This window comes from Lynx rufus, unplaced genomic scaffold (assembly GCF_022079265.1).
Source record: "Lynx rufus isolate CCGP_SWC_20201006 ecotype Redwood Valley unplaced genomic scaffold, mLynRuf1.p SCAF_11, whole genome shotgun sequence".
Classification (NCBI taxonomy): Eukaryota; Metazoa; Chordata; class Mammalia; order Carnivora; family Felidae; genus Lynx; species Lynx rufus.
In genome coordinates, this window is record NW_025814825.1 from 38,063,354 (window position 1) to 38,087,008 (window position 23,655).

Genomic DNA, 23,655 nt, shown 5'->3' on the forward strand with positions numbered 1-23,655 from the left:
CCTGAAGCACGTGCTCCCACCGATCTGCGGTATTTTGCGAATCCTGATCACTCAGGGACCCAGCTGAGCGTGGGCGAGGCTGAGGGAGGAAAGACGCGCAGGCACAGGGCTGAGGTGGGCGCTCACCTGTGCTAGAGTGGGCGGAGCTAAACGCAGCAGGGGCCGGGGGCGGGGCGGGCGCGATGACGTCACGGGCACGCCGCCGCTGAGCAATTCGCGTCCCGGAAGCGGCGGCGGCGGGGTAGGCGGGGGAGGCTCTCCGATTTGCGACTTCTGAGGCCCTTGGAAGAGGCTTGTCGTCGGGGTGGGGCGGGCCTGAGGAAACGCTCCTGGGCCCAGTGGCCCTTCCAGTGCTCCCTGGCCGTCCCCGCCCCTCCTCTACCAACCCAGCGACCGGGCAGGTGAGGTGCCACCCCCTCCCCATCCCCTTGTCTCTGCCAAGGGCACGGAGTTGGGCTCCTGGACGCCGCAGGGGCCGTCACCTGCGGCCCAGCGGCTTTGGGCGTGGCCTTCCCTGGTCTGGGCCGAAAGGCCCCATCAGATTCCCTGGGCTGCGGTGGTGGTAGTCCAGGCCTCTGCCTGCGCTGACCGGCTCCCCGCCCACACGGGCTCTTACCCCGCCCACACGGGCTCTTACCGCGCCCACCCCGGGTCCTTTTATCCGATCTCCTTCCGCGGACATCTCGGGCTCCCAGTGTCCTCTTTGTCACATCCCCACCCCCTTCAGGTCGCAGTCCCCTGCGTGGGACTGGCTTATGTTGCTGTGCTCCGAGGTTTTGATCACTTGTTTTCTGCTTAGCATTTGGGGTAGGACTTTGAAATTAGGAAAGAGGGTGAGGGTTCCTGCGGTTCTCCCCATCGGAGAGGGGAGATGGGAACGGGGCCTTATGGAAGGAGGTGACTGCCTCTCCGGGTTCAAGGGAAAAGGGAGGGTAATGGGCAGGAATGGTACAGGAAGTGGTTGGGAACAGAAGGGAGAAGAAGGGGTTAGAAGATGTGACAGGGCAGGAGAAAGCACTGGAGTCCTGGAGGATGGGCAGTTCATTCACTCATTCAGTTCATTCACTAATTCACTGATCATAAATTAACCGTCCACTATGTGCAGAAGTAGTGGTAAATGGAAGACATAGTTTTTGACTTGGTGGAACTCCTACTAAAGTTAAGAAGTGTAGACCGGCAAGAAAGCAGGGAGTTTTACTTTGGTGTGATAAATACTGTTAGGGCAAGTTCATGATCCTTTAGGATCATTGGGGATGGGCGCCCATTCCAGACTGACGGTGTTGCAATGTTTCAGCCAATACCTGAAGGATGAGTAGGAATTAACCAGGTAAAGAGTGGGTGAAAAATATTCCAGGTCATCATTTCTTTTTAGACAACAGACTGCCTCTTCCCAGCAACCATGTGTTCTTGGTCTTTATGGTTTATACTCTTGATGGATCTGTGGGGAAAAGACATTAGATGGAGAGTCAGATGAGCCGGGTTTTATATCTGGGTAATTCGGTTCACCCTGCTGAATGGTGTTTCCTCTCTGTGAAACGGGTATTCCATCTGTAACCCTTGCTACTTTACAGGTTTATTCTGTAATAAACCTCATGCACCACATGAGATAGTGTGTTGGGATTGGAAGTGCAATGCAAATGTCAGGAATTATTATGGTTACAGGATGCAGACATCAGAGCGTGAGGGGAGTGGGCCAGAGGTAAGCCCCAGCGTGATGCCTGAGGCTCCCCTGGAGTCTCCACCTGCCCCTACCAAGTCCCCGGCGTTTGATCTTTTCAACTTGGTTCTGTCCTACAAGAGGCTGGAGATCTACCTGGAACCCCTAAAGGATGCAGGTGACGGTGTCCGATACTTGCTCAGGTAATAGACTTTGTAGAGTTGCTCTGATTGCTCTGACCATCTGGGCCTTCTGCTTTCCTGCTCCATAGTTGTGCTAGCCATTTAGGCAGTGGCCGGGCTGTCCTTTCTGCCCTAGTGAAGAGCAGTTCTGGGAGGTCCATTGGTTCCCCGGGCTTATTCCAGGCCCACCCCTGGAGAGGCAGGCCCCGGAAACCATATGGCCTTTCACCAGAGTTTCTTTGTGGTTCAGTAAGATCATACCTCAGGACTGCTAACTAGCCTTGAACATCGGGCCTTCTAAATCTTTAAAGCGGGTTTTTTTTTTTTTTTTTTCCTTTCTCAGTATCAGCATAATTAATATTAGAATTAGAATATAATTTTGAACAGAAGTTAAATGTAAATACCTATGAATTAGCAGGTACCGTTTTCACTAACCTTTTTTTTCAATAATCTTTTGGGATTATGGATCTCAAAATTTTTTGTTCTTATTTTGCTTTGATTTTCATTCTCTATAATTTTATTTTTTCCCTTTTCAACTCACTTTCTTATCTTAAAGAATTTTAATTACAGATATGTACTATTTCACTTCATAAATATGTCAGTTTATTTCTAAGTAATAAGGACATTTAAAAAAAATGTTTTATTTATTTTTCAGAGCTAGAGTGCAAGCGAGGGAGGGGCCCAGGGGGAGGGAGACAGAGGATCAGCGGTGCTTACCGCAGTGAGCCTGACATGGGGGCTCCAACCCACAAACCGCAAGATCATGTCCTGAGCTGATGTCAGATGCTCATCTGACTGAGCCACCCCGGTGCCCCCTGGACATTAAAAAAAATCTTTTTTAACGTTTATGTATTTTTGAGAGAGAGAGAGTGCGAACTGGAAAGAGGCAGAGAGAGGGAGACACAGAATCTGAAGCACGCTCCAGGCTCTGAGCTGTCAGCATAGAGCCCAATGTGGGGCTCGAACTCATGAACTGTGAGATCATGACCTGAGCCGAAGTTGGATGCTCAACCCACTGAGCCACCCAGGTGCCTTCGGACATTTTTTTTTTTTTAATAAGAAAAAGCAACACCACACCTAACAAAGTTAACAATAATTCCCTGATATCATTTTATATTCAGTTCACGTTCAGATTTCCTCAGTTGTTGCAGGAATGTCATGTTTTGGCCAAATCAGATTCCAATCCAGGACTGTGCATTCTATGTGGTTATTGTGTCCCTTAAGTCTCTTTCAATCTAAAATGGTTTCTTTTTCATGATACTGACTTGCTGGAGACTGAGCTGACTGTTCTGGAGAATTTCCTACTTAGATTTGTCTGGTTGCTTCCTCATGGTGCAAATTGGAAGTTAGATTTAAAGGCTGGATCAGATTCAAGTGAAACCCCAAAGGTTATGTATTGCTAATATTGGGAGCCACATAAAATCTGGTTGTCCTACACAGCAGACGTTCATAACCTGGGGCCTGAGTGGGACTTTATGGGGTCACTGAATCTCTTGAAACTATATATATATCTTTGTGCACACATGTGTATTTCTAAGGAAGAAGCTTCTAATTTTCATCAGATTCTCATACAGATCTCCAACCCTCTAAGATGCCTGAGAGAGACAGGTAGGAGGCAGGGTTAGTGCAGTTGGGTTAATCTCTAAGAGTGTCGTTGAGTATTCATTCTTACCTCAATCTGGAAGTAGTGGGGGAGGTTTGTTTTTTAATTTTAGAGAGAGAGCGAGAGAACATACTTGTTGGGGGAGGGGGCAGAGGGAAGAGAGAGAGAGAGAGAGAGAGAGAGAGAGAGAGAGAGAGAGAGAGAGAATCCCAAGCAGGCTCCACGCTCAGCACAGAGTCTGATGTGGGGCTCGCTCTCACAACCCTGCAGTCATGACCTGTGCCAGAACCAAATGTCAGATAGTTAACTGACTGTGCCACCCAGGCACCCTGCAAGGTTTGTTTTTAACTCTCTGAACAAGGCCCCCTAAATTTTTCTTGTTCACCCCAGAACCCCCTTAATTTATGGCATTAACCCTAGAGATGAGCTAGTTTGTGTTCCAGAGGAATGTTCTCTATTAGATCGCTGTACTCTTGTCATGAGAGATAGGGGAGAATGGACTAGGGGCTTGTTTTATAATCCCACCACGATTGTCCAGCTGAAATGAATTTTAGTCTTCCTTAGGGCAGGGGGTGGGCCCTGGTGTTTTCTGTGCACACATGCAAGCATGCGTGTGTATGTGTATGTGTTTTACCCTTTTGTGGCAAAGTGCAAAAGTAACTATATCCTGTCCTTCTCCTTTTCTACCACTGGTCTCTTAGTGCTTCTTGGAACTTGTGTTAGGGTTTTTCCATTTTATGAAATTAGAAATCTGAGGATGTGATGGGATTGATTAAAGCTGGATCGGGGGGAGGGGAGCAGCATTTGGTCTAAAAAGCCCCCAGGAGCTTGTCTTCTGTGCCAGGGGAAGACAGAGCACTGGTCTGTGAAAATGGCTGTCAGATTAATTTGTGCTTTTGATTGTTCTTTTCTTAGTAAAGAGGATTTGACTTTCAAGAGGGACCTAATCTTCAGCTTTGTCTGTTACGTCTGAAGCCTAGAGCTGCGTTAGATTTTTAAGACTCCTCTTCTGGGATCAGCTACTCTAGTGGGTGGGTCTCCATGACCAAAAAGTGTCAGTGAAGATATGAGACAGAATGGGAGAGGCTTTACAATGAAAGTGACTTTAGTGACTGTATGATGTTTTTATTTCTGAAATGAGATCGGCCTTAGACCTGATTTTTAATTTGCTTTTACGCTGGTACCTGCCGCTGGATGGTTCTGAGGCCTAATTAGGATGGTATAGAGGGAGTATGCTGAATTTTTAGAGAAAGGTCGAGAAAGGTCATTTTATTCCCTTACTCAAAGTAAAAACAGCACATAAGTTAATGAATCTCATTTAGCAACTGAAATACCTCAATCACAGCAAAAGAAAATACATTGGAGTTCTGAATATGTTGCTTACCAGCAACTTACCTGTTTATTTTTCTTTGACTCTTCCTCTGATGGCTGACCTTAGAAATGCTATACTGGCTCTTTCGAATATGGATGTCGGGCTTCACTGCCACATCTCTGCTCCTTTTTCCCTTTTAAATGTCCTTTATGAGGGGCGGAGCCAGCAGCCTTTGCTGGTCTTTGTCAGCTCGAGCCTCTGGTCTTCTTTCTTTCCTCTTTGGGGGCTTGTGCACTGCTGTTTGGTGGTGGTGGTGGGCTGGGCCTGCGTGGGCCCCCAGCGCTGCCGGTTCACTTAGGGCATGGCTGCTGAAAGGATGCTGTGTGCTGGTTTCAAGTTCGGTTTTGATAGATTAAAACAAACCATCATTCTTTCTCCTTACTTATTTATTTTTTATTTTTATGTCTCGAGAGAGGGAGAGCATGCGATCTCACTCGAGTCGGGGAGGCACAGAGGGGGAGAGGGAATCTTAAGTAGGTGCCATGCCCAGCAGGGAGCTCATGACAATGAGATCATGATCTGAGCTGAAACCAAGAGTCAGACACTTCACTGACTGAGCCACCCGGGCGCCCTGACTTATTTTTATTTTTTGAGAGAGGGCAAGCACGCACTCTCGTGCAAGCCAGAGAGAGGCACAGGGAGAGAGAGAATCTTAAGCAGGCTCAGTGTCCAGTGTGGAGCCTGACCCAGCGCTCCGTCCCACGGCCGTGAGATCATGACTTGGGTCGAAATCAAGAGTTGGACCCTTAACTAACTGAGCCACCCAGGCACACCCCTATTTTTTCTCCTTTTGAATTAACGTATGTTAAAATAAATTCACAAAATTTGAGAAATAAGAAAGTCACAACTGGGGTCACAGAAATCCTTCATGTTTTGTCCTCTTGATTTCTGTATTAGATGAATTTTGCACAGTGAATATATGGTTCATGTATTTTTCTAAGGGAAAATTTTAAAGAAGAAAGTTTGTCATTGTCACCTCTTGAAGAGACCAGAACCTTATAAAACACAGGTTAAACAGTATTAACTGGGTTTCTCAACGGATATTTTATAAATTCTTCTTCTGGGAGAAAGTTCCATAGGTATTCGAGTTCTGACAGGATACCTTTTCTCATCGCAGGGCCTAATGTGTGACCTTAACTCCTCCCCCAGGCGCCTGTCCACATGAGGGGCCCACTTTTCATTTCTCCTTGACACTGTGAGCTCCAGGCCCCCTCCTCTTGCTCCTGGTTTTGATGACCCACCCATGGTAGCCATCTTCCCTTCCCAATGGAGGAGTGGCCGTCTTTGGTGACCAGGCCTTTCTTGTGTTGTAGGTGGCAGACACCTTTGTGTTCCTTGCTGACCTGCCTGGGCCTCAACATCTTGTTCCTCACTTTGAATGAAGGTAAGAACTGCTTCCAGGGGCCAGGGGGGTTTTGGGAATGAATGTGGGAAAGAATTTCAAGAAGTGGCTGCCTAGACGTCTTGCCCTGGAGGTGGCTTCCTTCCATGTCTGCTTGATGTCAGAAAACTGGCTCTGGAGAGACACTCTGGGCTAGAATCCTGGCTGGGTGGTTTGGATGACTTTGGGCAAGTTCTTGAATCTGTTTGTTAAGGCCTACATTTCCTCATCTCTAAAAGGAGGGTGCTTTCCTCCGAGGGTGGTTGTGCGGAGTGAGACAGTCTATGTATAACATTTAGCACAGTGTCTGACACAGAGTAAGCAGCCGATGTATGATAGCTATTATTATTATTTTTGTTTCCTTCTTGACTGAATGCTGGCGGATTGACCTTTTTCCATTTTGACTTTCAAGCTGATTCTGGGGTCATTGGGGCATGACATGGGGTCAGGGTACCAGGAAGGTGAATAGATTTTTGTAGAGATTTTTGCCATATCTCTGGATTTTCTCTGGCTCAGCAACTGAGCCTGGAGGGGGGCTGCTGGGAAGTCACCAGCAATGAGGGGTCTGTGGTGTGGAGCCTTTGAGGGAGACGGGTGGACAGGTGGGTGGCTCTAGGGGTCTTGGGTAGTGATGTCTCCTGGGGACCTTTTGTGACAAGATACACCAGGACCCAGCTGTTTTCCTGTTTGGAACTGGCAGATGGCTGCAGAAAAAGCTGAATCCCTAGGGTGAATGTGTGAAGGGCCTGGGACAGAATGTTCTGAGGAGCTGGGACCTTTATTCACATTTTCACTCTTCTTTCGAACTTGCATTTCTCAAGTTTCTCCTTTGTTTTCTATGGAGATATGGATTTGATGGGTTAAAAATAAACCCAGTTCACAGAAGACCTCGTTTTTTGTTTCTTAGTAGGACTCTTTGCCTGTTCTAAACTCAGATATCCTTCTCAGGCTGTTAAGATTTTTCTTAACATATTTCCAAAGTAAATCATATGACAGATACTTAACAAGCATTTACTCTGTGCTCAGTGCTGTGTTAGCTTGCTTTGGGGGTACCGTACTGCATGGGCCAAGTTTCTTCTTTGGATTTTCTCTCAGCATTCCCTTTTCTTAGTCCACAGTGGTCTGGTCTGTGGTATTCCAAAAGCCAAAAGAAAGACTTCTAATCTGTCCCAGTGGCCCAGAGGTCAGCACGTCAGTCACGGGGTGCTCCAGCAGCCAGACTCCAGGCACGAACCACCTACTGTGTGCTAGCATGAGTTTTTTTAATATAAAAAAAAAAAAATGGGTCTGGGGCTATAGTGACCAAGCAAGTGAAGTCCCAGCCCTCAAGAGCCTATATTGTGAAGGAGACAACTATACATATCGTCAGTTGTGTGGCTATAGGAATCCTATTGGAGGGCGATAGGAATTCTATGAGGAAGACTAAAGCTGAGTTAAAGGGCTGGAGAGGGAGCAGGCCAGATACTGTGTCATGCGAGGTGATCAGGGAAGGCCTTCTGGACGGAGCCCTGGAGGAGGTGAGGGAGCTAACACGTGGGCATCTGGTGGGCAGAGGCTGCCGGTCCTCGCTACCCGTTCACCTGCAGTATCGTCGATCCCATAGGTGCGTGGTACTCGGTGGGTGCCCTGATGATTTCAGTGCCCGCCCTCCTGGGCTACCTTCAGGAGGTCTGCCGGGCACGGCTGCCTGAGTCTGAGTTGATGCGGAGGAAGTATCACAGCGTGAGGCAGGAGGACCTCCAGAGAGTTCGCCTGTCTCGCCCCGAGGCTGTGGCTGAGGTGAAGAGCTTGTGAGTATGAAAGGGGCCGGGGAGGTGGGAGGCAGTCACGACCGCCGCACTGAGTACTTGCTCTGTGCCGGGCATTGTGTTAGGCAAACCACAGATGTTATTTCCTTTCGTCTTTCCACCAGTTCTGGGAGGTAGCTGCTATTATTATCTTCCATTTATGGTTGAGGAAAGAGGCACACACAGCTAAAAGGGGACCATGGTGGGACGAGAATCCAGATCTAGCTGATTTCACAACAGTTTGTGTTCTTTCCACCAGAGACCCAATTTAGGGTCTTGACTAAGCATGTGCGCACAGGAGCCAGGGTTCAAATGCCAGCTCTTCCCTTTACTTGCTGTGTGACGTCGGGCAAGCTGCCCAGCCTCCCTGTGCCTCGGGTTCTTCATCTGTTAAATGGGATAGTAATAGACTTACCTCATAGGTGGGTGTGGAGAGTAAATAAGTGTCTGGTACCCAGGAAGTGTTCAGTAAATACCAGTCACCATCACTGTGCTGTTGAGAGGCTTCCTAAATGTGACAGAGCTGGTACTTCTTTTTTTTTTTTTTTTAATTTTTTTTTTTCAACGTTTATTTATTTTTGGGACAGAGAGAGACAGAGCATGAACGGGGGAGGGGCAGAGAGAGAGGGAGACACAGAATCGGAAACAGGCTCCAGGCTCTGAGCCATCAGCCCAGAGCCCGACGCGGGGCTCGAACTCCCGGACCGCGAGATCGTGACCTGGCTGAAGCCGGACGCTTAACCGACTGCGCCACCCAGGCGCCCCTGGAGCTGGTACTTCTGAAGAAGCACCTTACGACTGGTGAATAACAGTAACCATAGCATCTGCAAAGCTGCAGACAAGAGTTACAAACAGACGGAGCCTGGGCCTGGCCTGAGTCAGTTATCTGGAGTGGGTCTGGGTATCTGTGGTTTTTTTAAAAAAAAAAAAAAAAAAAAACACAACAAAAAACCTTTTTATTTTGAAACGACTTTAAACTTAAATGGGAGTTGCAAGAATAATACAAAGAACTCCCCTATGCCCTTTACCCAGATAAAACAATTATTAACAGTTTGCGACATTGGCTTCATCTGTTGCTGTATCCTTGCACATTATTTTTTTTCTTCCTGAACCATTTGAAAGTAAGTTGCAAACATCATGCCTGTTTACCCCAAATGCTTCTTTCCTAAGAGCAAAGACATTCTCTTAGATATCCATAATCCTATAATCAAAATTAGGAAATTTTACATGGCTAACAGCATTAGTGCAATTATCTAATACACAGTTCATAATCAGATTTTACCAGTTGTGCTAATAAGGTCTTTTATATGAATTTACCCTGATCCAGGATCCAGTCCTGAGTCATACATTACATTTAGTTTTTATGTCTTCTTAGTCTCCTGTATCCTGGAGTAGTTCCTTAGTCTTTGTTTCTCATGACCTTGACTTTTTTTTTTTTTTAATTTTTAAGTTTGTTTATTTTTGAGAGAGAGAGAGAGCAGGAGAGAGAGAGAGAATCCCAAGCAGGCTCCACATTGAGTGCAGAGCCCAATGCAGGGCTTGTACTCACAAACTGTGAGATCATGACCTCAGCTGAAATCAAGAGTCAGACGCTTAGCTGGTTGAGCCACCCAGGTGCCCTATGACCGTGACATTTTTAAATGAAAAGAAAACTTTTTTTGACATTTATTCCTTTTTGAGAGATAGAGCTCAAGTGGGGGAGGGGCAAAGACGGAGGGAGACACAGAATCCGAAGCAGGCTCCAGGCTCCGAGCTGTCAGCATGGAGGCTGATGCGGGGCTTGAACCCATGAACCGTGAGATCATGACCTGAGCTGAAGTCAGATGCTTAACTGACTGAGCCACCCAGGCACCCTGGTATATTTTTTTTATGTTTGTTTATTTTCGAGAGAGAGAGACAGAGTGTGAGTGGGAGAGGAGCAGAGAGAGAGGGAGACACAGAATCGGAAGCAGGCTCCAGGCTCTGAGCTGTCAGCACAGAGCCCGAACCCACGAACGGTGAGATCATGACCTGAGCTGAATGAAGTTGGATGCTCAACCGACTGAGCCACCCAGGCACCCCACACCTTGACGTTTTTAAGTAAAAACAAGATTATTATTTTGTAGAATATCCCTTAATTGGGGTTTATTTGTTTCTTTGTAATTAGATTAAGGTTATACATTTTCGGCGGGAATGCCACAAACAGTGTGTGTGTTGTTGTCAGTGTATCCTGTCAGGAGGTACGTGATGTCAGTCTGTCTTGTTATGGGAGATACTAACTTTGATCAGTTGGTTAAGGTTTCTCTATCAGACGGCGGCCATTGCTGGGTCTTGCCTTGATCAGTTTATTACTGTGATAGTTACAAAGGTGATTTTCTAATTGTCATTGTTAGCTGGTATTCCGCTGTAAGAAAGAGCTCTTCCTTTTACCAATACGAACTCAAGATTCTTAGTTTTATTTAATGGGTTATAATCCATTACTGTCATTATTTTGATCTCAGACTGTCCTAGGTTTGGCAGTAGGAGCTCTTTTGAAATGGCTCTTGTGTCCTTTCAATATGTCCCCATTATTTTTGAGTACATGTGATGTTCAGATTTATCTCACGCTTGTGCTGCCCCCACTCTAGAATCAGCCATTTCTCCCCAGAGCCCTTCAGAAACCAAGATCTGGGTGCAGCGTGCGTTCATTGCTTCTGGGGGTGCAGCCATTAAAAAAACCCTCCCAAGTGAGTCTGCCTCACAGCCTAGGTGGAGACACACTGATATCCATCCTGCCATTTATCCCGTAGTTGCAGTGTGTTGGGAGGTGGGTACCCTGCTCCTCATTTTATGAATGAGGAAACTTCAGCCCTGGGAACGTCAAGTAGCCCAACATCAACAGCCTGGAAGAGACCCAGGCAGGAACCTGTGTCCTGTTCACACCTCAGGAGGGGTCCTGAAAAGGGGACTGAAATGTATCCAGTTTCTCCTGAGCTCTCTGGCCCCTCTCATGGGTTTGAAGAGACCAGCTGTGCCTAGCTAGCCGTCTCTGTGAAGTCCTGGGCTCTGTGGCCCTGAGCTCCGGCCGGCCCCGGGGCGCGCGGCTCACAGAAGCCCTGTGTGCCTGCAGCCTGATCCAGCTGGAGGCCTTCCTGAGCCGCCTGTGCCGTACCTGTGAAGCTGCCTACCGCGTGCTGCACTGGGAGAACCCTGCCGCGTCCTCGCAGTGAGTGGCCCTCGTTCCCCCCACTGCTATTCTGCTGGGATTTGCCGCTGGAGTCCCTGCTCGCCTAGCTCAGGGGCAGAGAGCCTCTGAGACTCTTGTGTGTAAACCTGCACATAAACCTGTGAGCTGGAATGTACTGCTTTTGTTTAGACACTTTCGGGGGTGGTACAAATAATCATAGTAGCAGAAACATGTCCCTCCGTGTAATCTCTCACCCACTTGTTTGACGGGCAGATCTCGTTGGTTTATTATTAAGCGTGCCTATTGCCATGTGGGTGTGCTCCAAATTGGTTTCCTTCTGATCTTAAGAATTTCTGACCCTGTGGTTCCTCTCTGTCCATGCAGGTTCTATGGGGCTCTTCTGGGCACAGTTTGCATGCTGTACCTGCTGCCCCTGTGCTGGGTCCTTGCCCTTTTAAACAGCACGCTCTTTCTGGGGAATGTGGAGTTCTTCCGAGGTAAGCCCTGGACAGCTTGACAGAGTTGGGGCCCAGGCTCTGAGGGCTAGGTTAGGCTTCCCCCGTTTACCAAGTCTCTACAGCTAACCGTCTGTTTGCTGTGCCATCCACAAGGGGGCAGCACCACGCCAGGGTAGTTTCTCAGAGGGTCCCCGGGATGTGCATCTCTCAGATGTCAGGTGGGATACAGGGAAACAGGCAAAGCTGCTGCTGTAGGGTCCCTCTCCCTTCCCAAAGCAGGTGAATCCCTATTTACATGATGTGGTGGCTTCTAGGAGGTGAGGGAGGGATGTTTTCCCAGTGCTGCCATCCGCCTCCTGAGATGCTGCCAGTACTCTGTGGTCCCAGAGTTCTTGTCGGCTGTCTTGCTTCTAAAGCAGTCAGGCAGTCTGGAGAGACCCTCAGTCACAGAAGTCTGGGCCTATGCATATGTTTGGGTGATTGCTGTATTTTTCCTCCTCCCTGTGGTTGAGTAATTAATTACAGAAGCTGTAATTCGTCAAGCACTTACTACATTTAATCTCTGTGTTGCAATCGCATGGGGTGGGTGGTAGTATCTCTGTTTTGTTTACGAAGCTTAGGTTGGGTGACTTGTTCAGAGTTAGGAAGGGGACTTTCTTGCTGTGGAGAGTGGGCCGCTGGTGGAACAGGCCAGCCACCTGCAGAAGGGGGTCCCCCAGGGCACCACTCATTCCATCCCGTTTCTGCCTCCCCCCCGTTCTTGCCCTGAGTAGTGGTATCTGAGTACAGGGCATGTCTGCAGCGGCGGATGAACCCCAAGCAGGAAGACAGTGTCTTTGAGAGCCCCCCGCTGCCAGATGCTGGGGGAAAGTGTGCCCTGCCGGACTGCACGCCTGCGCCCACACCCACGGAGGTGAGCGCCCCCCACTGTCAGGGCAGAGCCTGCTGTGGGCAGGTTGTGGGGCCTTCCCGTTCCCAGCTTATTTATACTGCACAGCTCCTGGCCTTGTTCTGGTTCCCGCTGCTTCCCCGGCCTCGTTTCCTCTGAAGTGTTTAATAATAATAATAATAGTAACCGTAGTAGCAACTGGGCGCTTTGTTGACTGCTTACCCTGCTGTAGGTGTCAACCCTTGGAGGTGTAGGTTGTCTCTGAGAATGAGAGGATCCTTTTCTGCAGAGGAGGTGGCCGGGGCACAGAGTAGTTGCCTGCACATGGTGCGGCCAGGACTCAGACCAGGCCCTGTGGTTCTAGAACCCATGCTGTCGGTCACTGTGCTCTGCAGCCACCGTAGGGCCACCTGTGGTGTTGGGCCCATCCCCCTGTCCTTGGAGGTCAGAGGGTGCTCTCCTTCTCATGACTTCTTTCTTGCAGATGTGCCACCTCTTCTGGGCAGGGACAGATGTTCTGGGGAACCTGGGTGCTGGCTCTGCTGCTGGTGGCCTCTGCCTAAGTGGGCAGGGCCGCGTCCCTCCCCTTCTGTAATCCTCTCTTTTCCCAGGACCTCACGCCCGGAAGTGTGGAGGAGGCCGAGGAGGCTGAGCCTGATGAGGAGTTTAAAGATGCGATTGAGGTGGGTGGTCCTTCCCTACACCCCCTACCCACCAGGCAGATGGTCCAGGAGCCAGCTGGCTTTTTGTGTCCCAAATGTAGGATTTTTCAGTTCTCTTCTATCCAGATCAGCAGCCAGCACTGGTTCTGAGCTAGAACATACTGCACGAAAGGGTACCTGTGAACTTCCACTCATACTGTAGCTGACCTACATCTCTTAGGGTGCCCAGGGCAGGGAAGCCTCTGGGAAACACTCTGCATTGCGGGGGGGGGTGTCACTTCCCACCTAGACTGGGGACTCTGGGCTTGGTGCCTTTGATGTGGGGAAGGCAGATTCGAGGGAGGGCATTGCCCTGGGCCTCTGCCTGCCCTTATGCAGAATGAGATTAGAAAGATATCTCTTGGAGGCAGGAAGGGGAAGCTGGAGAAAGTGGTTGCAGGTCAAGTAATAGGTCAAAGAGTCTTCCTGATTTTAATTTTTTTAAATGTTTTATTTTTGAGAGAGACAGAGAGTGTGAGCAGGCAAGGGGCAGAGAAAGAGGGAGACACAGAATCCGAAGCAGGCTCCAGGCTCCAAGCTGTCAGGCCTGATGTGGGGCTTGAACCCACGAACCGTGAGATCATGACCTGAGCCAAAGCTGGACACCAAACCGACTGAGCCACCTAGGCACCCCAAGTCTTCCTCATTTTAAGACAGTGGTTCAAACTGGTAGTTCACAGAAGTGTTTTATTTGGCATGCAAGACTTAAAAAATTTACAAATGGGGAGATCTTAATGAAAAGTCTGGATTTTCAGTGTCTCTGAAAAATCAGAAGCTCTGGTAGCCCTGAGTCTTCAGTGGTCAGTGTAGCTGAGGAGTGACTGTCCCCTTTAGAAAAATCACCTAGTCCCCACCACTGCCCCCACTCCCCTTGTCCCCAGTCACTGAGTCCTTATGGTGGTTACTGTTTATTGTCACAGCTGTGCTATTGTATTTCTGTATAGCAGAAAGTCATTTCTATGTTCCTTTGTAAGTGGGAAATTGAGGTATAAGAAATGGGGTTTTGTGAGTTGCCCCTGGGCCTGTGATTTGCCCTAGCTCACCTCTCTCGTTTTAGTCCCATCCACGTAGGCAGTTAAATTTTCAGCTACTGAAAGATTTCTCCAAGACGTTAATATGTGATTGCAGACTGTGCATCTTGGTGGGGGTGGTGGTGGTGGTGGAGGAGGATATATACAGCCAGGACTTTCAAGTGTTTTTGTTCATAACCCACAGTAGTGAACACATTTTATATCTTAGTCTAATTCACACTTATGTCTGTAAAATATGTACAGCTTAAATGAAGCAAGTTTTCTGAAAATACATTATAAATTTCTGCTCTGTTAAAATAACAATCCACTTAATTTCACCCAATTTGAAAAACAGTAGTATACTGCTGCTCCCAGTCCTGGGATCCTTCTCTGGGGGCCTCTGTGAATGGGTCACCCTTTGGGACGTGCTCAGACAGAACTCAAGAGTGGCACTTCTGTGTTTCCTTTTGCCTGGGGGCCCCCTCCCAGCAGCTTCCTTCTTCTTGCTATCTCTCTCTTTTCTCTCCTTCTCCCCTGCACCTCGGGAGGCAGGAGACCCACTTGGTGGTGCTGGTAAGTAGGAGCCTCGGTGAGCTGGGCAGGGGCTGGGCAGGGGGGAGGGCGACTGAGCCAGCCATCACCATGCCTCCTGGGGTCTGCTGTGCTGGGTGCCTCTGCACGTGGGTCCCGGAGCCCCGCCTCGAGGTGGGCAGGACTGGAAGGAGCTGTTCCCGCAGGAAGATGACGAGGGTGCCCCGTGCCCAGCAGAAGATGAGCTGGTTCTGCAGGACAACGGGTTCCTGAGCAAGAACGAGGTGCTGCGCAGCAAGGTGTCCCGGCTCACGGAGCGGCTCCGCAAACGCTACCCTACCAACAACTTTGGTATGGCCGGGGCTGAGGGACGGGGGCACCGTGGGCACCGTGGCCACAGGGCCAGAGTCTTGGAATTGTGGGTTCTGGTTTGTGACCAGAGCAAGGAGTGAAGCTATGTCCCCAGGCCCCTGGGAAGGTAGCAGACACACAGTAGGACTGCCAAGGGAGCAAGTGTCCCTCTGTCCTTACTGAGTATTAGCTTGTGGGAAGTTGAGGCACTCAGTTTGAGAAATGCCGCTCCAGGACTGTAGAGATGTAACCCTGAGACAGAGCCTCAGAAGGCAGTGGAGCCTAATGATTGAGAATAGAATGTGGAGTCTGATTGCCTGGTATAAATTCCAGCTCTGCTGGGTGTCTTTGAGCAAATTACTTAATCTCTCCGTGCCTCGGTTTCCCCTTCTGTAAAAGGGCAGTAAGAATAGTTCTTAGCCCACAGGACTCTTATAGATCTCTAATGAGATGATGCTTATTAAGTGTTAGCACAATGCTGGCTGGGTCATGGTAAATGCTTAATAAGGGGTGCTGTTAGTATGAGAGGGCTTGGTCCGTTCTGCAGGTGCCGAGGAGCTTGTCTGGATCTTTCCTTTCCAAGTTGAAACAAGTTGAAGAAAAGATACTTTTGTATCTTCCTCTGCCTGTGATAGAACCTTGAGGTCCCTTCTCCTCAGCCAAGTGCTTACTTTACTGGGAGGTGGGTGTGGGTCAAGGATGGCAGCTTTGGAGAAGGGTGGACTTGTCTGTTAGCTCTGTGGGAAACCTGACTCAGGCCAGAACAGCGATTAATGAGCCACATAGAGTTCTGGCTGAAGAGCGCGGGTGACTTGGGTGCTATGATTGAGGAAGAGCCTTACTTGTACCTAGTGTCAGCTGACAGGGAAGAGGGTGGGGTGGCTATACTGTGTGTTCTGGTGGGAGTGAGTTCTACGGCCTGCACCCTGGGAGAAGCCCCTGGGATTTGTTTTGAGGAATTTGACCCAGAGCATCCGGGGACCTCCCTTCCTGCCCTTGTAGCACCCAGCGCAGTTGTTTTTCAGGATTAGAGGTCCTCCACATGCTGTGTCTTTCAGCTGTGTGAGTGTCCCCCAGTCATTTCAAGTTCCGTTTTATTCGTGATGATCACCGGCTTCTCTGGAGCTCTGTGTTCAGCGCACTTGCATGTACATGGTCTCATTTAGTTCCGATGGGAGATGTGATAGGGACAGGCAGTTCTTAGGGCTTAGAAGCAGCCTGGGTTCCAGAAGTCCCAAGTGACGTTACAGAAGAATTAGTACTCTAGCTGTAGCATGTGATTCATTTGTATCTGAATTTTAAGTAAAGGGCCTTAGGTGTTCTCATTTGCAGGTGAGTAACCTTGGGCGAGAAGAGTGATTCGGCCCATGTTCTCAGCCAGTAAATGGTCGAGCTGTGACTCAAATCCAAGCCATCTGCTCTGGCTCCTGTGTTCTTGTTTTTCTTTCTTTTTTAAAAAAATTTTTTTTCTTAATGTGTATTTATTTATTTTTGAGACAGAGGGAGACACAGCGCAAGTCGGGGAGGGGCAGAGAGAGAGGGAGACACAGAATCTGAAACCGGCTCCAGGCTCTGAGCTGTCAGCCCAGAGCCCGATGTGGGGCTCGAACCCACAAACTGTGAGATCATGACCTGAGCCGAAGTCGGACGCCTAACCGACTGAGCCACCCAGGCGCCCCTGTGTTCTTGTTTTTCTAACTCATCTTCCTCCTTTTGCCGTAGTGTCCGAAGTCCTCTCGTTTTACGTCTGTCCCATTTCAGTATTTGATTTTCAGTTCAGATAATCCCTGCTGGGATGGGTGAAGGCCTTTTAGGTTCACATGAAGATGGCAAGGGCAGAAAATGCTTCTTTTTCCCCTCTTAATTTTACATTTTTCGAAACTGCTCTCTGTCCCTTCCTTGAGATGCTCTCGGGGTCTTTGCCATGAGGTCAGCCGTAGCAGCTCCGTTTCTGGGTCTGGCTCCTGCAGGCCAGCATGGGGTGAGCCACTTTCAGGGCCACTCCGTTCCAGATGCCAGTGGATGATGGGGGTGCCTGGGAAAAATGAGGACAGGCTGCTCAGGAGCTTCTCTGTGGCCCCCCTCTGTCCCAGAGGCTCTGTGACCATTACCGTTGCAGGGCCCATGTAGTCCTGGGCTCCTCCCTGCTCTGCCTGCTCCCATGGCATCATCACATGGTGAGTCAGGCCCTTTGCTGAGAATGAGGGCAGGGAAAGTTGGTAGATGCTGGAAGAGAACAGGGGTGCTTCCTCCATACACCTGTCTTGAGCTGGTGTCAGCACCCTAAGCCCTCCTTGGCCCAGGCTTGTGCACGGCTACTTGGGGGACCACATGGCAGCCTTGGGTGGCTTGGTCTTGGCACTCCGTCCTGGACGTGGGTGTGAGTGTCAGTCTTTGAGTGGCTCCGGTCCCCTGCCCCATGCCCATGCCCCTGCTCCCCTTGCCGAGGAGGAGCACGGATGGGTTGCTTTGCCCACATTCTTAGTGTGGGGGCCAAAGTCTTAGCGTGGCCCGATTCTTTGTTTGGCATCAAGGCAGCGGCACCTGCTATGCCTTTCCATGTCCTTTCCTCTGCTGGGCCATGAGCCGACTGGCAGCAGTGGCATTCACCTCATACACCTTGGCCTCAGGTTTCTCCTTGCTCTAGCTTGGGCCCTCCTTTCCTTGAACACAGGGAGTGTCCTTTAGCAAGAGCTGCGCGGGGTTCTGGCAGAACAGAGGACGGGACCACAGGTAGCTGTCAATACAGCTTTGGGCCTTTGCATGAAGATGAGGCCTGGGTTCCTGTACCTGGTCATACAGGTGGTTCGAGAGGCTCAGCAGTGCTTCCTGAAGCTGCCAATTGCTCTGGCCAGATCACAGGAGGCCTCTGGGCCCTAAGTTGTAGACACTTACTCCAGTAGCCTTATTATCTGCTTCCAAGTTTTTCCAGGACTCAACTCAGCCTCCTGCTGGGCTCTGTAGCCCCTTCTGGGAGCACCCTCGTGCCTTTCTCCCCTGGGTCGGTGCCCCGGGCCTGCACGGAGATTTCTGCCTCAAACCACAGTCTGTGGTCCTGGGGGCAGCCCTTGGAATCTTCTTTGTTCTCTTCAGGGTTTGCTTTTGTTTCTGGAGCTTGGAGAAGCCAGTGTGGCTTTTCCTCCTCCTCAGGTCGCCTCCCTTTTGGTTCTCATCATTCACTTTCAGGCCCCCTCTTCAGCAGACTGCCTTTGCCTTGGTCCACCTTTTCCATCCTTAACTTTCCTGGAAGCATGAGTGGGTGGTGAGCGCAGCGGCCTCTGAAAAAACTTTCGGTTCCCTCCTCCCTGTCTCTCATCTCTTCTTACACCCCCTCCCCTCCTCCTGTGCGTTTGCTAAGCTGCTGTTGCTCCTCTGCCACCGTGGTCGTGGTCGCAAATTGTCATCCTGTGTGGTGGTTTAGGTGGGTCTGTCTCGCAGCTCTGTCGTGCTCCCTCCTGCCCATCTCTCACAGTGTCTGTGCCTCTGCCCTGCGTGACTTCTTGGAAGATGCCTGGTTCTGAGGTCCTCTCCTGGAATCTTTAGATGGCAGGAAGCAGGAGTTGGGTTTTAGGAGATGTTTCTGAATTTACCTGTGGGCAGAGTATTTGCAAGGAGTATTTGTAAGGAGATACTTGGGAAGGGGTTGTGTCAGGCAGGTTTGGTTTGCGCTCTTTGGAGCTGCCTTCTCTGAAGGATGCCTGTTGTCAGGTCCTCCCCGGCTTGGTGTGATTTCCAGGGAGCAGATTCTGCAGGATGTTCTTCGGTTTTGGCTGGACCTACAGGTGGAGCCTTTAAGTCCTGGGAAGGCCTGTGGACCGGCAGCTGTGTATGGTCTGGAGACATGGACTCCCAGGGACTGTCAGCTTGAGTCCTCCCTTCTGTCTGCAGATCTGGACTTTGCTCCCTTGCGCACCGCTCCTAGCACGGTGTCTGGGCTGGGCTGGTGTCCTGAGTGGGCCTGTTTAGAAGAGCCAGGGGCAGGTGAGAGTTGAGGCCTGGGTTGGGTCAGGGCTGAGCTGCTACCTCTGTTTGTCAGGGAACTGTACGGGCTGCTCGGCCACCTTCTCAGTGCTGAAGAAGAGGGTAAGTCTCGTTGACGGTGTGTTTTCAGGGGCTTGGGATGAGATGCAGGGGAGTAGTGGGGAGTCGCTGGGCCACATTGGTCCTGGGGTCCGAGGTTTGCTCAAATGAGCAGGGCTTCCCTGCCCCCCTGCCCACGCCTTCACCAGCCCTCCCATTGGATGTTGTGTTTGCTTTGTACTGCCCCACTTGGGAACCTCCTTAGTCCCACGGTAGTCTCTGGTTCCTTGGGTGGGATCACCTGGTGGAAAGGAGGTGGGCTCTGGGCGTGGGGGACGCATCTGATACTGACCTTGGCTCTTCTCTGCAGCGAAGCTGCAGTAACTGTGGAAACAGCTTCTGCTCCCGGTGCTGCTCCTTCAAGGTGCCTAAGTCCTCCATGGGGGCCACAGGTGAGTGATGCAAGCGGCCGGGGGTCAGGCTGTTGGTAGGGCTTGGCGGGTTCCCGCTTCCTCCAAGGGGTGCTGCAGTGTGGGAAGGGAGTAGGGGCTCAGTGAGAAGGCAGGGGAACTTGGGATCCTATCTGGCCCGTAGAAACATTTTCCATTCTTTAACACACAAAACACTGAAGTATTTGATGCATGCAAAGGAACCTATTTAACATATCTGAATTATAAGGTGTAATCTATACCTGTGGCTGCTTCACTGAAGTTAAAAAAAGAGAGCATTAGCAACACTACCGAGCCTCCCTGGTACCATCCTGCCTTCCCCAGAGGAAGCCACTGTCCTAAATTTTATTCTTGTTCTCATTACCGTGGTAACACTTAACAACAACAACAAAAATAATTTCTTTTCCTTCTATAGAAGCTGTACATACTCATTGTAAACAAAAGATACAGATAAAAGGAGAGCACCAATGTGCATGTAGGATAAATGCATATGCATCTTCTAAAAAAATTGGGAGCATATTTTTCATACTGCCTGAAATATGTTATAATCACAAATCGAGGTTTTTTGGTTTTCTTTCTGGTCATGCAAGTAACATGGTTATTCTAGAAGATTTGGAGATTACGATACAGAAGAAGAAGGAAGAAAAAAATAATCCTGTAATTTTATTACCTAGAGATAACCACTGTTAAAACATTTTGGAAAATGAACTTTTGGTGTTGTATTTAAAAAATATTTTCAATGGGGTTTTGTTGGTGCCAAAATAATTTCTAATGTAGAGCACCTGGGAGAGGCCTGCTGTTGGTATGGTCACTCCTACAGTCCCCTGTCCCCATGGAAAGAGAAGTCTGAGGGCAGGCTAGTGAGCTGGGTTAGTGAAGATGTGGGCTGGCTGGTGGGCAGCTCTTGTGGGGCTTTGGGGGTTGGGGAGGTGGTTGTAGTATTGGGGCCGTAACCAAGGGGCATGAGGAAGTGTCTCACCAAGTTCTTCCTCCTTTTCAGCCCCCGAAGCCCAGAGAGAGACTGTGTTTGTGTGTGCCTCGTGTAACCAGACCTTGAGCAAGTGAGAAGAGGGGCTGGGGTCCAAAGTGGGCGTCGGTCCCTGGGGCCAGCAGCAGGCCTCACCCTCCCTAGCCGCATGTGGTGTGTGCTGGGCAAATGTGGCCTGAACGCTAGGTAGGCGTCCCCTTCCTGTCCTCGCTGTCTCCAGCCGGATTCTGGAGCTGTTCCCCACTCCTGCGGAGGGCTAGTAAGCGGCAGTTCTCGAAACCCAGAGGGAAGAGGAGCCCCTGGAGGGCCTGGCATGTGTGCCCTCCTCCGTTCTGGACTGATCAGTGGACTCAGAGCTGGGCAGGGAATATAAACTAGAGGGCAGGAGTGAGCTAGGCCTGGTCTCTGTAGGGTCTCTGAGCATCAGGGCATCTCTCCACACCTGACAGTTCTAGGAGACCAGAGATCAGAGACTGGGAAAAGAGATTCTTCCTCTGCTGGTTGCTGGTCCAAGCCCTCGGCCTCTGAGAGCCTGCAGAAGGGCCTGGACGTGCCATGACCCCACTCTGCTATGCGAACGTTCCTTCAGGCATCACCATCTCCTTGTTTCTCCACTAGAGGGTATGGCCAGGGCTAACCAGACCGAAAGTCCTTCTAGAAACAGGGTTGAAATTTCCATGTTCTCCCAGAGGAGGATGTGTCTAGGAGGGCCTGTCAGAGTTCTTTAGTATTAAGTGGGAAAAAACATAGGGATCCCCAGCAGCTCAAAGGGCCTCAGCCTTACCTTGCAGAAACCTTCACTAGCAGAATCTCAGGCCACATATTACCCTGGTGACAGCTCCATTGGGTAGATGCCAGGCATTCATATCACTCTTGTTTCTTTTGCTCGGAGCCTTGGGCATCCCTCCTCTGGCACAGAGCTGCATTTCTCTCTCTGGCCCCTTGTCCCATGGAGTGTGAGATAGGCAAGCAGAGCAGAGGTCCTGAAACCCTTGACCCTTGGGGGCCTGGGAAGTGTAGGATCTCTCTGGGCTGGGTCCTAGACTCTGGCACTGTTCCCCAGCAGGACAGTCTCACGGGTTAAGGCCACTTGAGGTCCCCATCCTCTCCAACAGTTTTATGTTCACTCTGGACTTTTAGGCCGTCAGTGTCTCTCCCTAAGCCTTGAGCAGGCTCAGGCACCATTTCCCTCCCTTGGAGCTGCCCTGCCTTTTTGAAGTATTTATTTATTTATTGCATGGTTCCTGGGAGCAGGTGGCACAAGGAATGGAATGAAGAAGAGTGGGGTGCTTCTGTTCTAGGATGCTTCCCCGGAGCCATGGGCTGCCGGGGACCCAGGACCCATGGGAGGCTGAGCAGGGATCCAAGGAGTCGGGCTGGGGAGACAGAGGCCATCTGAGGCCAGCTTTCTCGCCAGGCCAACCAGTGTAACTAGGGCCGGCAGTCGGGCCTGCTCCAGGCCAGGGAGGTGCAAGTCCCTGGGGAAGTGGGCAGGCCTTGGTATACCCCCTTCCTCGGGCTCCTTTGTTAACAGATGAGAGTGAAGTACCCTGTGCTTCATTTACACTCGAGAGGAACGGAAAGGATCTCTGTGTGTATGGAGAAATGTCAATAAAAAGGCCTCAAGCTTCTTATGTTTTTGTCCTGGTCCTTGCACTAACCCTCCTCCTGAGGCTGGAGAGCCAGACTCCCCCTGCAGTGGTGGAGTCTGCAGGCTTGAGCTGTGCCTGCAGGACAGGGCTGGAGGGGGTGTGGACGCTGAAGTCTGGGTGTTTGCTGGGGCAGGGGAGGAAAGCCATGCCTTGTGCAGGTGGGGCTCAGCACATGTGTGTCGGATTGACTTGAGGCTCCGTCTTGTGACCAAATTATGAGGGGTTGGGGTTAGGACCAGGGCTTGGCCAGCACTAAGCAATGCAGGCTTTAGAATGGAAAGATTTCAGCTAATCCCTCTTAGAAAGCAGAAAAGGATTGGCCCTCAGGCTGGGGGCGGCCGAAAGAGGATTGGCTGTGAGATGGGAAGGATTAGCAGTTCTCTGAAAGCAGGGTTTGTGGGGTGTTTACTGGGTGCCAGTCTCAGTGGTAAGTGCTTTACACACATTATTCTGTTTATCCTTAGGATGGCCCTGTGAGGTAGGCACTGTTTCCCCATTTTATAGGTAAGGACATTGAGGCCCAGGGAAGTTAGGTAGTGGTAGTGAAAGGTTTCACCTGGCACTTTGCAGACCAGAGCTGAGTTTGAGCTGGGTCTTCCAGACGGAGGCCTGGGGCAGAGAACAGGGGAGGAGAGACCCTGCCTCAGAGTTGAGGTTAGGTTGCAGCCACATTGTCACGGCCCCCTGCATATGCAGCTCACAGAGGCCTTGGTCTGTGGCGATTCTTCCTAACTCAGGAAATTCCATATGGGAGAGCCCTGGCAGCTCTGAGGGGCCTTGAGAGGCAGGGAAGCAGCCAGGCCCCCTTCCTGGCAATTTTTACAGAAGACCATGTTCACTTTAAAAAGCATCAGAGTGGCCTCAGCAGCCTGGTGGTCCATAGGAACAGTAAAGATGTTGGAGGAGCGGAAAATAGGGCCTTGGAACCAAAGGGGACAGCAGTGATCGTGCAGGCCCAGGGGAGAGACTACTGGTGCTGTGCCTATGCTCTCGTGGATGGCGTGTGTCTCGGGTAGTAGCTCAGTTGGCAGCCTGTTCAGAGATCATCCAGCCCAGCCCGTCTGGGAGCGACACCACATCCATTTGAAGATACGTGTTCCCCACAGCATTAGAGGATGGAACCAGAAGGGCCTTTCTCAGAGCAAGAGCAGCCTGTGTTACCCAGGGACAGTCTGGTGGCAGTAAGGAGCAGGCACTGCTATGGCCGGCCCCACACGTGGCCCTGCTCTCCCATCGGCCGCGGCCATGCTGGAGTGAGTTGCCACAGGGGCATTGCCTCTAGGCCTTTCTTTCTGTGCTGCTTTCCTTTGTAAAATGGTCATGATAGTGACCTCTACCTTTTAGGGCAGCTGTGAGGAGTCAGTGAGCATGGAGCAAGGCATGGAGCACGGTGCCGGGCACAGGCTGAATGCTCCATAAACACCAGTCTGTTACTACCATCCTGGCAATCTTACAGTGAAGATAACTCTGTTCTAGATG

General features: G+C 50.4%; 1 protein-coding gene across 1 annotated transcript; it reads left to right on the forward strand.

Moving 5' to 3' along the window:
* The first annotated feature begins 255 nt into the window (after positions 1 to 255).
* ZFYVE27 (zinc finger FYVE-type containing 27) lies at positions 256 to 22,158 on the forward strand. Its single transcript, XM_047073256.1, has 12 exons — positions 256 to 401; positions 1,663 to 1,860; positions 6,128 to 6,198; positions 7,799 to 7,985; positions 11,071 to 11,166; positions 11,512 to 11,624; positions 12,359 to 12,498; positions 13,086 to 13,157; positions 14,923 to 15,067; positions 19,104 to 19,150; positions 19,458 to 19,539; positions 20,537 to 22,158. Exons 2-12 carry the CDS (start codon positions 1,664 to 1,666, stop codon positions 20,599 to 20,601), a joined length of 1,215 nt encoding a protein of 404 aa, XP_046929212.1. The 5' UTR covers positions 256 to 401; position 1,663; the 3' UTR covers positions 20,602 to 22,158.
* Positions 22,159 to 23,655: the final 1,497 nt, after the last annotated feature.